Raw genomic sequence first — 14,599 nt, 5'->3', positions numbered from 1 at the left:
TCTGAGTATATTCGAACCAGATTTATACTAAATATATTATTTTTTTAAAAAAATTAATATCCAAAAGAAATACACAAAATACTTAAGATGCTTTTAAATTATCCAAAATACTTAAAAATATATAAAAATAGTAAAAATAATATATTTAAAATAACTAAACATTACTCAAAATACCAAAATACTGAAAATATCTATTCATTTTCTATCAAAATTATTTAAGTTAAACCAATTTTTATGTTAAGTTCAAGTATTTTGGTATACATTATTCAAATTTATATGTAACATATTATTTTTATTTTTATGTTTTGAGAAATTTAAAGTATATATGAACTTTAAGTTTTTAAAAATTAAATGAGTTATCTGAATCTAAACCCAAACCGAACATATAAAAATTCGAACCAAATTTGCAAAGATCTAAACCGGAACTAACCAAACCAAATAATACCTACCCGCATACGATCCCTAATCAAATGTAAAAAAAAAATATTGATAATAAAATATGTATTATTTAAAATATTTAGGTACAACATATTTAAAAAAAAGTTTACTCCGCGCAAGGCGCGGATTATCATCTAGTACTCATTAAATTAGTCAAAAAACAATGTTCATGAAGTATAGATAATCTCTTTCCATAATCCTTATTTATAACATTTCAAAAACATTGTACTGGACTCTATAACTTCTTATTACCAATGTATATTATACATACATACATACATACATTGTGGCCCTTCTCCTTAGGGGTTAGCAAGGATCGAATAATGCCATAAATTTTGGTATTTATGATTTGCTTCGCATTTTACGGATATCCAAAAAAATTCGGATATATGTAAATACTTACGGATATTTACGGATGTCTCGTACACTTTGTTTAATACAAGTAAATATAGAAACAACTATATATATTTGTTTTGAAAATAGCATTTTTACATAATATTAAACCAAAAGTGAAAATTAGTGGAACTATATGTACCAAACTTTTTTATAATGAAATATTTTTTGATAAAACATGGAATTTTTGAAAATTTTAGTTTTTATAAATATTTTATATTCATTTCTTAATTTAATACTTTATATGTATCTAATAAATAACAAAATTATATGTTAAATAAAAGTTATATAACTTATACATTTAAAAGTACTCCCTCCATTTTTTTTAATATAAGTAGCTTTAGAGAAATTTTTTTGTTCTAAATTATATGATGTTTTCAATTTTCTATGTAAAAGTTATCAACAATTAATGCTATTTAATCAATGATAATATTTCTTCTATTGTATTATTGGTTAGATAAATAATTAATGATGTTTTGTTTAGGAAATATAAAAAAAAAAATATTTTCTTAATCAATGTGTCTAAGTCTAAAATAACTTATATTAAAAACGAATGGAGTTTTATTCAACTGTTATATATATATATATATATATTTGTATAAAAATCAGAGAGAATCGTATATATTTCATCTTTATAGTTATTGATTTTAATATTGGTTTTACTTCGAAAATTTTAAAATATTTAGATTTTTTAGATTGAATCGAAACGAGAAACGATGATAAAATGCCTAACCCTGCATTATGATTAACAAATATTTTGTGTGCACAGAGGCAACTGGAAAAAATTGTAAAAAAAAAAATGGCAACTGGAAAATAAACGTGGCGGAGATGGATTGGATGATGACAGCTTTAACGGCATGACGCCAGAATGGACGGCGCCGTAACTTTGATCCACCAATAAGGCAAGAACAAGAGCGCAACGATACTTTAAGACAACAAGAAGTTAAAAGATGTTGACACGTGGCGGATGCGCAAGCTAATGCCCTTTTTGACAAATGCATTTAATTTTAGTCTACTGTTGATGAAAATAAAAGGTTTTAAAGTTAGGTTATCAATTCTACTAATTTTATACCAAACACCACTCGAAAAAAAGTTTAGATATATGGTAAACTAAATATTCTAAGTCTCATTGTGATTTTTATTTTAAAATTTATATAGACATTCGCACATATCCACACAAAAATTACATCAATATTATTTTCATCAAAATTACTTATTTCAGTAATTTCAGTGTCCGCAAAGAAGAGAGATTTTGGATAAATCTGTCCTCCAATTTTTTTAAAGAACTAGTACGATAATTATAATTTTAAAAAACTACTCCTTAGTTTTAGTGATTTTTTTGTTTCAGAATATAAATAGTTTTTACATTTCTAAATAAGTTTTACATTTAGTAGAATTAATGTGACCAATTAAATTATATAGACTTGTAAATGATTCAGTTATATTTAATCTATATATTAAATGATACTTTTTAGAAACATAAGTAATTTTTTAATCTTTCTAATTTTAGCTAGAACTACATGTATCATGAATGATGAAACAGCGGGCGTATATATTATTCCATTGTAAAATTGGAGGTTACAAAATAGTTCTCATTCATTGCAATTTTTCTTGTTTTAGTTTTTTTTCTTCTAATTTTTATAATTCAGAATTTTGTTCCGAATTAATCACAACTATGACTACAGTTATTCTTGATTAGCTGCCCCAACCGTTCCCATGTAATCCATTTGATAAAAAATGATTTAATTGCTGCTGTAAAGTTTAAATGGCGGTAATAACGGTGTGAAACCACTGAAATGCTAATATGAAGCTGGATCATATGAAATGTCTTTAATTGGATTGCAAGCTGCGGTTATGTAAAAAGATTCTATAAAGTAAAAAGATTATAAGAGAAAGAAGAAGGTGTTGGGAAAATTTATTCGCATCTCTACGTTGCTTAGAGAAAACAGTTGGATTCATATCGTTTGTTTCGTCCTTTTATTTATTTAAACATCTAGACCGAAATTAAATATTTGAATTTAGCTAGAGATCTTGTTAATAATTGCAAACTTTGTTTTTTGGCTTTAGGGGAATGGACGGCTAAAACAAACGCGGCTTCATACATGTGATTGGGATCTTTAGAGAAAGCGTGAAGTGAAAAGTGAGAAGTAAAATCACGCTATGTTTTTTTTATAGCGTGATTAGCAAGGTTTCTTCAAGAGACGTTCTTTTGTTTTATGCTCTTGTCTTGCATATTCCACTTCTATTGTTCTGTTTGGTGCATGTTTTTTCCGTTGCAATTTTCTTGGAAACGTAAAAGTAGGTGTTTCGTAATACTAATACTACGTCAGCATCAACTTTAAAAAGGATGGTAACAGTTTGATTATCAAAAACAAACTATTATTGGATTTATCAAATACAAACAAACAAACCAGTTTCAACATTTTGTTTCTTCCCTTTTGTTGAAAAATACTCCATCCGTTTCATATTATTTGTAGTTCTAGGTTTATACACACAGATTAAAAAACATTTAATTTTTCATATTTTCAAAATAAAAACACTATTACCAATACACCTAACCATATATCAACCAATAGAAAAAATAGAGTAGAGAATATTTTCAATTAATTTTGTATTGAAAACCGAAAACGACACTTATTTTGAAACGAAAATTCTACTCTAAAACGACAAATAATTCGAAACGGAGGGAGTACTTGTTAATGTCTTCTTGAACTATTTCTTTTCTTTTTTATCCAAATTTGCTTATCACAAAAACAAAGCACCGGAGATATTTTAGATATATTTTTTTTCTTTTTGATCGATTTGAAGGTAAACTCATAAACCAAAGATTCTTAGCATTCATGAGATGTTGACTCTATGCAAAGGGTGATCGGGTGAACATTGATATTTCATTTAAATAAATACTTACAATTTGAAAAAAGAGGATCCAATCCAACAAAGCACCAACCAATGAAATTCAAGAAGATAAAATTATAGAAAGATTTTTACAAAAAAAAAAAAGATTCGAAGTGGTTTGCCTTTTCAATCGAGCAGAGGGGCTAAGTAAAGGTCCATTCAACAAGGGTAAGCTTCAAGTAATGCCACTATGGTAATGGTCATAAATAAATAAAAGCGTCTCTTTGTAGAGTTCCTTTCTTACGTCAACAAAAAAGTATGAAACTAACTCTTAACTTCATCCCTACTTCCAAGCATCTCAGGGGACTGTCCTTTACACAAAGGCATCCCCTTTTATGCTTCTAGACCCTTGTCAACCCGGTACTAGTGTAGTAGATAAAAACATTAGTCAATGAATTTTAAAAAGAAATTTAATACAACGGTATCAGCTAACATCGCACGGATTTGATCCGAAACTTGACTTAGTTCGTTTTCTTGAGCATAGTATGTTCTCTTCAGGAGCAGCTTTACTATCTGACTTTTAAAAACTCTCCTCTTCCACTGTTTTTTCATCTTTCTTTACGTTTACTAGCCTTATGTCGATAACCATGCTCATCAACCGATAGGAAAATACAACAATGGTCCACCAATCCCAGCTTCCAACGGTTCAACCGATAAGCTTCGGATGGTTCAGCTTGTTGTGCTGCATGAGCACCAGGTTTTATCATGTCCACAAACATTTGTGCGTTTCAAACTTCTGTGATAAGACCCCAAAGCGATACATTTATATATGTGAATACAAACACCGCTAACAAATCTTTACCTAAATCCCAATCATTGTTTCCAGATTCAATAGTAGTGTCTAAAGGAATGCAAATTACAAAATTCATGACATGAAAATAAGCAACACAGTACTCTTTATTTATATTAGGATATTTGTGCTCACACTTGAACTAATCATCTCCCTCCATGTCATTCTTCACTTCCTCCACATTGACTTGTCTTCATGTCTCCAACATTTGCTTGCAAAACCTCTTCTTCTGCATATAAGTTCTTTAACGCTTTGTTCTTAATCTCATCATTTTAAATTTGTTGCAGCAATTCACTCATACAAACCCAATTATCCTCAGATGAGCAGGTAATCCCAATTACCTCCAAATGGCCCTACTTATCATAACACAAAATCATCATCTCAAGACAACACTGCCGGTAACGGGTTGACAATGTGATTTTTCCCAACACTGGTTTCAATTGGGGAGCATGTAAAACCGGGTGAATACAAGAGTCCAGAGTCCAAATTTTAGCACAAAAAAAAAAATACAAGAGTCCAGAGGTAACTACAATTGATTTGATGCATTCTCAATCTTACTGAACACCACAGAAGGACCATAGTAGCAAGCCGCGAGTTTTTGGCACATTCTCTTAGAGAAATGTTGACGATACGACCTCCTTTTCAGAAAAAGAAAAAAAAAACAGACTCCCCAACTCCAAGGGTCTAAATTTAAAAGCAGAGAAGCTCTCCTGATTTAACCCCAAAAAGGTATTCGAGGGGATTCACACCAAAGGACTTGATGAATGATGAGCCTTCCCGTAGTATTTGAACGTAACTTTCTATCATAACTTAACTCCCTAAATGTTTGTTTGTTTTCATGTCATTTTATTTTCAGTAACTTAACTCCATGCATTAATCATTTGCTGTGATAATCAGAAGAAACAAAAACAAAAACATTAATCATTTGTTGAGGCAGGTATGGATTATAAGTTAAAGGGCCAGATAAAGCCCAAAGCTGGATCCGTTAGGCCGAATCAAGACTCTTCTCGTTTTGTCAAATCTCAAATCCATATAGGTTAGGTTACCTCTTGATTCTCTTATAGTCACACAGATTGGTAGGCCTGGGCGTTCGGGTACCCATTCGGGTTCGGTTCGGGTTTTTCGGATTTCGGTTCTATTTTGTAACACCTTCTAGGTCCCATTCTAGTAAATCTACAAGTTCGGTTCGGGTTCGGATATAACACATCGGTTTCGGTTCGGTTCGGATAATACCCGAAGTAACCATATATCATTCGGATTCGGGTTATATAAGATCGGTTCGGATATACCCTAAGTAAAATCTAAAATTCAATAGAAAAACATAAAAAAATATACTTATTTATATATAATGGAGTATTTAAGATATTTTTTTAAAAAAATTAGATACTTATTGTTAGATATCATGTTGAAATAAACATGAAATTGAATATTTGAAGTACATATTTATGTTTTAAATATTTATATTATATATTAATTCGGACATTCGGATCGGTTTGTTCGGATATTTTTCGGGTTTTTCGGGTTTTTCGGGTTTTTCGGATTATCCATTCGGGTTCGGTTAATAACACTTCGGGTTCGGATATGTTTTGTAACACCCTACAAGATCCATTCGGATATTTTTTAGAATTCGGATTCGGTTCGGATCGGGTTTTTCGGTTCGGGTTCGGTTCGGATTTCGGATTACGGGTTTTATGCCCAGCCCTACAGATTGGTTAGAAAGAATGGTGACCAGGTTAAAAAAAATACTCTTACAGTTATCTAGTTTTGTTTTTTCTTAATCAATGAATGTATGTATATATGTATTGGGAAGAAGATAGATGCTGGAAACAAAAATCTCGTAACTCTAATTTAGCAAAAAAATCTCATAACTTTAATTTTTGGTACACAACAACCCTTACGGAATCTATTGCGACAATTGTCATGTTTATACGAGAATCACAACTTGAACAGAAATATAAAACTACAAAAACTATGAACCCTAAGATACATTTAATTTTAGTCTTTTTCACTTTTTTTGAAAAACATCTGCAGGTGTGACCCAAAACATATAATTACAAAATCTCGACTCGCAAACCTTCTTGATTTGCTTACTCTCCCATTCAAAAACGCTTAGACTTCCATCGATGAAGTAAACGGAGTTGTCCTTGATGAACCCTCTAGATCCTGTTTCACCTGCTGAAACAGCTATACATCTACCTCGAGGGCTCAAGAACAAAGCTCTTCCTCTCAAGCTTCTCACCATAGTCCACTCCTGCGTCTCTGAGTTGAACTCGTAAATCTCGAAATACGTTGAGAAGTCATAATCGTCGCTAAGGTCTAGCTTCTGTAGAACCACCCACAGTTTGTTGTAATCCGACTCTGCAAAGTATTTCTTGCAAGGGTCGTATCGAAACGGCGAGGCGGTGCATATAGGGACAGCTTTTGGATCGCTAGGGCTAAGTTCGCACTGATATATCCTTCCAGTTCTGTCCATGGCAAAGAAAACGCCACTACAGAACACAATGTCATCAACGTGATCAGACTCCAAACCCGTCCATTGTTTATCTCCGCGTCTGCAGAAGGCTAGTTTTCCTCCATCGGAGTCGTAGATTATGAGCACAACCCAATCAGGGTCTAGTAAACTTGTCGAAGAGGCTGCTTTCTTTATAAAGTTCTTTATTAGGGTTAGGGCTCCAGAGATGGCTTGGAACTGAAGCAACCGCTGAATGTCATCGAAAGATGCTAATGGTGGTAGGGAAACTACGTTGTTGGTAAACGGGTCCTGTAAGTTTACTTCAAACGGGAAAGAAACATTGACGGTTAACAGATACTCTCCTGTGCTTCCGCAAATCCATCTCTGATCATTACCGGAGAAAATGATATTTTCCGGAGATATGATTCTAAATCCATCAGAGGATTGAGCTTCTTCATCGGCAGAGGAGGGATGGGAAACGAAGAGAAATGGAACAAACTTGCGACTGTACACGGAGGAAGAAGAATATCTCCAAGAAGAGCAGACGGTGGCACAACTAAGGATGTCTTTAGCATCGTTTAAGCTGTGGAATACATATTCTATAAGCTCCGGGAGTAAGTCCGACCAGGACAACGAAGATGAATAGGATGATACAGCCATTATTATGAAATTTTTATTAAGTAGAGATGAAACGGTCAAAGCTTGTAAAATGACAAGGAAGTTGTTTATAAAGCCAAACGAGAGAAACTTGCGCAGCAAGCTAACTTGGGGCGCAAGTTTTGACCAACTACCAAACGTAACGTTTGGTTTAAGCTACCGCCACTTCTCTAAACAAATAAAGCCCATGAATAAATATTATAGGATCCAATAATAATAATATTACACCGTCTTATTGCAAACTATTCTTAAAAGGCCACTAAAACCAGAACAGATTCAAGCCATTAGGGTCCACCTCTGAGATTGAGCACTGCCTCGATCTCATCTCCATCTTTCATATCAAGCTGTAAAAGTAGAGATTCTGTGCTTTAGAATATGATTCAATTAGAAAAAAAGGAAAATGTAAGGGAGAGAGAGAGATTTGACATCATCTGGAGTCTGTCCAGCAAGGAGACGACAACCATCAAAAAAGAAAACGAATGAGTTGAAATCCACACAAAAGCGCTCGCAGGAAGCGTTCATCAGCTTAATCAGCTGAGCGCTTCTCTTCATCCTAAAGGATGCTTCAAATCTATCCTGAGTATCACCAATCAAGAAACAAAAGCTTCAAATCAGCACCGATACTCATACAGTAAATAATAATTACTATCTCCTTGATTTACACCCATACAACAGTTCACTATGTACCAACAACAAGTTCTTGATTGTCACAATTTAAGACAAAACATCATTTCACAACTCTTACACAAGAATCACTGCATCTGTAAATAAAACACATACATAAAGCTATACCTTTAGACATGCAAATGAAAATTATACTGATATTAGAGCGAGAATCTACATGCATCACTGAATATTCGAGACAATCCAAACCCTAGAACCGTAACTAGACACAATCGAAGCTAAAAATCCGCAAAAGTTTACGATTCATAGAAAAACAATGAGAAAGAGTAGACTCTTCTTTGGCAAAAAAAAAAAAAAAAGAGTAGACAGTGATAGAACCTGAGCTTTGACTTTGAGAATGATTTGAGCTTCTCCTTCGTCTCCAGGCTTCTTGTCATCTTCTTGAGCAGCAGACATCCTCCTTTTATCGGATCTTTGGGAAGCAAACACTCTGATCTGTGAGAAAGACGAAGTCCTGGGAGAGAATAAATATACTAGGGTTGGCCGTTTGGGTGTTTGGTGTCCAATATTTTTTTTCCTATAATGGTTTAGATCAGTTTTTGAATTTTTTGAGTTTGGGCTCAGTTCGATTTTTGGGTTTGTTAAAAAGGCCTAATATAGACTTCACCACTTTGGTCGCACCGGATTCTTATTGTCTCTATTGAACGGTTAGTAACCATTCATCGCCGGCTGGGAAACATCGAAGTCATGCTCCAAAAGGTGTCGTTTTACTTTAGAATTTGTAATGGGCTGATTTAAGAGCAAAGAGGCTCACATGTGGCTTATCAAAGAGTGAAATTACTTCTGTTGAAACGAGTCAAATGACATTTGTAAAAAAATACCAAAATATATCATTTTGTATTTTTCAAACAATCACCGAAATCTAAAAACTTCGAAAAATACCACTATCATTATACTTAGAAAATATTGCTTAAATTTGTAAAGGGTCGTAAATGATACGTATAAGAACTGTTGCTTCTTTTTTTTTGGGGTCAAAATGTCAAATATAAGAACTGTTACTAAATCCGTAAACACGCATACAGGCCCGGTGTTGAGCACATACTCAAGATACATTTGAATGGGGCCTATAATTTTCAAATTTGATGGCCTAATATTTTCACAGTTTTTATACTTTGTTAACATAAGAAATATAAAATGGATTCTAATCAAACATGTAACATAACAAAATACATACATGTAACATAATAAAATATTTGATGGTTTTCTGTACTTTAATAAAAAGAAATTGAAAAATAATTTTTAGAGCTAATAAAATTTTATTAGTAGTAAGGATATTGTAAAGTTTAATTTTTAGATATCATTTAAGGTCCATATATTTTTAGTTTCGCATTGGACCCGCAATATCTCAGAACCGGCACTGCACGCATATACTAAAACTTTTAGCTTGAATGCATGTTGTATTATTTCCTTGTTTCTTTTTCTTTTTTTTAGTTAGTTGATAGTATTTACTACCAGAGTTCCGGAGGTATACTATTTTCGGTGAATCTATTTGGAGATTTAATATTTTAAAATAAATAAAAAACATCAAGGACAAGCTGCTGGCATTCCTATCTAGGACTGGACAGACAGCATTCAAGTGACCTACCGCATTGAATTATTTTCTTGGTTGATAAGAAAATGTGATTATATAAATGCAAGTTTGATTAGGAAGACTTTTTCGTTAACGTTCATATCTAGGATAGGGCCATAATAGTTAGAAAGAAGTCAATGTGAAAGTAATATTCTATGTATAATATAATGTTTCATGGACACTGTGTATCATCTTCTAGTTCCGTGTAAATGAGAGCTTACCGACTTCGAGCCAAAGGCGAAAACGTATCGTACGATGTCGGCCAACACCATACGTGTAAATGAGAGCTTACCGACTTCAGGCCGAAGGCGAAAACGTATCGTACGATGTCGCCAACACCATCAAAATATATAGAAAAATAAAGTTTAGTTTCATGATTCAGAAATTATATTGCTATGTATGGATATAGTTATACCTAAATATGACTAAACCAGCATACAAAGCACGAAAACATATAACGATCATTGAAAGAATGCTATTTCCATATGATTTCTGATTTTGTTTTAATTGTTTAGGTCTCAAACACCTAAACTCAACCCAGTTTGGAATCTATTGAGCATATCTACATTGGTACGTACGATCTTTTGAGTTGTCATTAGGTTTACACAAAAAGAAGCGCAAAGTATTAATTAAAATACATCATTGAAAATCTGTTAAACAAAACGTTATATATAAATTAAAAGATGTTACTCTTAGATCAAGATAGCATATTAGAATGTCACCAAATTAAAATCGAAACAAGTATTTTAGTTTATCATAAAACATGTGACTAAACTTGCGTATGCAGATTTTTACTAATACTCAAGCTTTTAAATGCACATTTTCCAAGTGTTTACTAACTAATTTAGTCGTAAATTACATTTAAAAATTAATAGCTAGCAGTAGTGTTCAACTTGTATAGGAGGGGCTAAACTCTACAAATATTGTTATTCTCCTTGGACGGGGACCCAATATTATATAGGATGGACAATTTAGCTTGTTTTTTTTATTGGTAAAATTTTAGCTTGATTATTCTTATATTATTGAGAATTATTTGAGGTGTTTGTTTAGCTAACCTACAAGGTTCGTTTTTTCACACATGACACATCTAAACGCCCTTTTTAGAAAATTTAATTATACACAAGGTAGAAGTATTACAAATATACAAGTTAATTATAACACTTGTAAAATTCTAAACCCAAGTTACTACATCTAATATACAAGCTACATCAAAAATGTAAATAAAGCAATGTACTGCTAGTATTAAGGTTCAAATGTTTAGAAACCTCACTCCACCACGATTAGCAAAAATGTTTACATATATATGCTTTTGTTATTTACAGAACCACGTTTTAACTGTCCTATGATTGTTCGACATGTTATTAGACCCTAAATATTATACTCATTTTAGTGTCAATTTGATATTTTCACATAGATTAAGAAAGTGGATAAAAATTAATTAAATTTCTATTAATTAGACAAGTTTGACTGATAATATTGAAATAAATAAATTTATTTATAAAATTAATTAATGTATTTTACCATTAATTTTAGCTGAAAACTAATAAAATTTGCATTAAAATTTTAAAGCGACATTTTTATGTAAAAAATATTAAAATAACATTTAATACGAAAAAAAAGAATATATTCTCTCCGTTTCTGAATAAGTGTCACTTTGACATATTTTAAAACAGACTAAAAAGTGACAGAAATATATGTAAATTGTTATTAGTTACACATCTCTAACTAATAATATTTGAGATAAATAAAATTATTTATAAAAATTAATGTAGTTTGTAATTAATTTTTAGCTGAAAGTAAGTATAATTTGCATTAAAATTGTAAAGTTACGTTTTTTGTATAACAAAAAAAAATTTAGAATGACACTTATTATAAAACAAAAAATTATGTCATTTAGTTTCTGAATAGAGTCCTTGATCACTGACTTATATCTAACTAAGTATTGATATAATACATCCAAAGAGGCAAAAAGGACGGAATATGTGGGAGTTCTCCAAAAAAGGACTTGATATAGGAAAAAGAGACGTTGGAAAGGAGAGATAGCTATACTATAACGTTCAAATTAGGAGACAGGACAATGGCACATGGCTCCATTGTAGTAGATTCTTCATTTCACGACGAGACAAAATGTTCTTTTTACTTATCGTATCATAAAAATGTCATTTTGACACTTTTTGTTAATACATGAAGAGAACTATTTTATAAATTTAATATATTGAGTATCTAAGTTTATTTGAAAATTTTATTTTATATAGAAATAATTTGATATTGTTATTGTAAATATAGTTAATTACCACAAGGATTATTAACAGTTTAGAAAACATACTAAAACCAAACAATTGTTAAATAAGTTTATAAGGTATTTGTAGTTAACATCAAATGAAATTTAAGTAATCGATGTGTAATTGTTAGGATTAGGGTACAAAGAAGTTGTAATCTTTCTCAAAAATTTGTAATCTATTTTATCAATAAAAGTGTCAAAACACCTGCATTTTTTACATCAATAAAAAAACTAATATCCTAAGAAGCTACCCGTTCAGATAACTAAATTGGGAGTATAGAATCGACACGAAAAAATTGAGATACTAATGTACTTGAGATAGAAAACTGGGGGATAACAAAAAACACCTGCTTTGTAAAACAAAAATTGAGATAGTAATATACTTCATCATTAAACGAGAAAATTTATCAAATTATCATGGTAGATTGGTAGGGTTGATAAATAAGTTAATGCGTCATATCACCGATTTTTGTATCCCTACTCCGACCAGATTCGTCGTCTATATAAAATTGTAATTATAACTTTAACGGTTATATCAGCTGTTTTCCAACAAGTTATTAATACCACAGCTTATTAACATCGAATAAATGTGTGGTTAATTACCCTTAGTGAACAAGTTGACTGAGTTACGTATGGCTCAAAGTTTGACGTGGGTTTTCATTAACGCTGCATTCATACTATTAATAAATTCAAAAATATTTTATAAATATAAACAAGTACTGATTTTTTTTTTGTCTTTTGTCAGATTACGTTATCTAACGTGATTAAAGAGAAAACTACAATTCATTTTTATAATCATACAGAACGTTAAGAAAATCCTCCAAAAGTATACAAAGCTGCAGTAACATTAAATAAACAATCTAAAATTGAATGGTAATTTGTCACGTACCCCACCATCTGACAAACATTTGGTACAGCTCCAATCAGTACGATTGAAACGGTCAAATTTGCAGTAAAAAATAAAATTAATAATTTACTTTCACACGTCACAGAGTAATATCTCACGTGGGTCCCACCCACTCCCTCCACCTCCCTCTTCAGTCTTCACATCCACTATATAAACAACAGCTTCGCCTCATCCGAAACCCAAACATTTCTCAATCTCTGCAACAATGGCTGTCTTAGTTCTCTCTGTCTTAATACTCTCATGTTTCTCAGCAATCCCCTTCACATACGCAGGTTAATCTTCTTCACCAATCATCTCTCTTCACAAATGTGCCACGTGTTGGATTCTTATCATCTTCGTTTGTTTTTGTTTCTCCACAGATTCTGGGATGATCGGAGTGAACTACGGCCGGATAGCAGACAACCTCCCGGCGCCGGAGAAAGTGGTCGAGCTTCTCAAATCCCAAGGAATCAACCGCGTGAAGCTTTTCGACACCGACAAAACCGTCCTCACCGCGCTAGCCAACTCCGGCATCAAAGTCGTCGTCTCTCTCCCCAACGAGAATCTCACCGCCGCCGCCGCGGATCAGAGCTACACCGACAACTGGGTCCAGGAAAACGTGAAGAAGTACACGCCGGCGACCGACATCGAAGCGATCGCCGTCGGGAACGAGGTGTTCGTCGATCCCAAGAACACGACGAAGTACCTCGTCGCAGCTATGACGAATATTCGTAGCTCTCTGGTTAAGTTCGGTCTCGACGAGTCGGTTAAGGTCTCGTCCCCGATCGCGCTGAGCGCGTTGGCGAATTCGTACCCTCCTTCCGCCGGTTCATTTAAACCTGATTTAATCGAACCGGTTATTAAACCGATGCTCGATCTCCTCCGCAAAACGTCGTCGCATCTGATGGTGAACGCTTACCCGTTCTTCGCGTACGCGGCTAACGCGGATAAGATCCCGCTGGACTACGCGCTGTTCAAGGAGAACGCGGGGAATGTAGATAACGGTAACGGTTTGAGGTACGACAGTCTCTTCGACGCGCAGATCGACGCCGTTTTCGCCGCCATGGCCGCCGTGGGATTCGGCGACGTCAAGCTCACGGTGACGGAGACGGGATGGCCTTCCGCCGGAGACGAGAACGAGATCGGAGCCGGTGCCGCTAACGCGGCGGCTTATAACGGCGGTTGGTGAAGAGAGTGTTGACGGGTAACGGAACGCCGTTAAAACCGAAGGATCCGCTTAACGTCTATCTGTTCGCTCTGTTTAACGAGAACCTGAAGACGGGGCCCACGTCGGAGAGGAACTACGGGTTGTTTTACCCGAACGAGGCTAAAGTGTACGACGTTCCGTTGTTCTCCACCTCCGCTACGGTAGCGCCGGTGAGCGATAGCAAAGCGAAGGTTCTTCCGGTGAATAAGCCGTCGTCGTCGTCGCACGTTGGACAGACGTGGTGCGTGGCGAACGGGAAGACGACGAAGGAGAAGCTTCAGGAGGCTCTGGACTACGCCTGCGGCGAGGAGGCGCTGATTGCCGTCCGATTCAGAGGGCGCCGCGT

At 33.9% G+C, this 14,599-nt stretch overlaps 2 protein-coding genes and 1 pseudogene across 2 annotated transcripts; 1 reads left to right on the top strand and 2 right to left on the bottom strand.

The window, feature by feature from the left end:
• Positions 1 to 6,382: 6,382 nt before the first annotated feature.
• Positions 6,383 to 7,636, bottom strand: LOC130505837 (putative F-box protein At5g55150). Its single transcript, XM_057000452.1, has one exon. The coding sequence runs from the start codon at positions 7,626 to 7,628 to the stop codon at positions 6,522 to 6,524; it is 1,107 nt and encodes a 368-aa protein (XP_056856432.1). The 5' UTR covers positions 7,629 to 7,636; the 3' UTR covers positions 6,383 to 6,521.
• Positions 7,617 to 8,820, bottom strand: LOC130505838 (small ubiquitin-related modifier 1-like). The gene is made up of 3 exons (XM_057000453.1): positions 8,628 to 8,820; positions 8,052 to 8,201; positions 7,617 to 7,969 (listed from the first exon to the last, which is right to left on the bottom strand). The coding sequence occupies exons 1-3, from the start codon at positions 8,703 to 8,705 to the stop codon at positions 7,910 to 7,912; spliced, it is 288 nt and encodes a 95-aa protein (XP_056856433.1). The 5' UTR covers positions 8,706 to 8,820; the 3' UTR covers positions 7,617 to 7,909.
• A 4,394-nt stretch (positions 8,821 to 13,214) lies between these two features.
• LOC130505839 (glucan endo-1,3-beta-glucosidase 12-like) lies at positions 13,215 to 14,590 on the top strand (annotated as a pseudogene).
• The last annotated feature ends 9 nt before the right edge of the window (positions 14,591 to 14,599 follow it).

The sequence above is a fragment of the Raphanus sativus genome, unplaced genomic scaffold (assembly GCF_000801105.2).
Source record: "Raphanus sativus cultivar WK10039 unplaced genomic scaffold, ASM80110v3 Scaffold2629, whole genome shotgun sequence".
NCBI classification, from domain to species: Eukaryota; Viridiplantae; Streptophyta; class Magnoliopsida; order Brassicales; family Brassicaceae; genus Raphanus; species Raphanus sativus.
The sequence above is the reverse complement of the archived record's forward strand: the minus strand, read 5'-3'. Positions and strand labels throughout refer to the sequence as shown.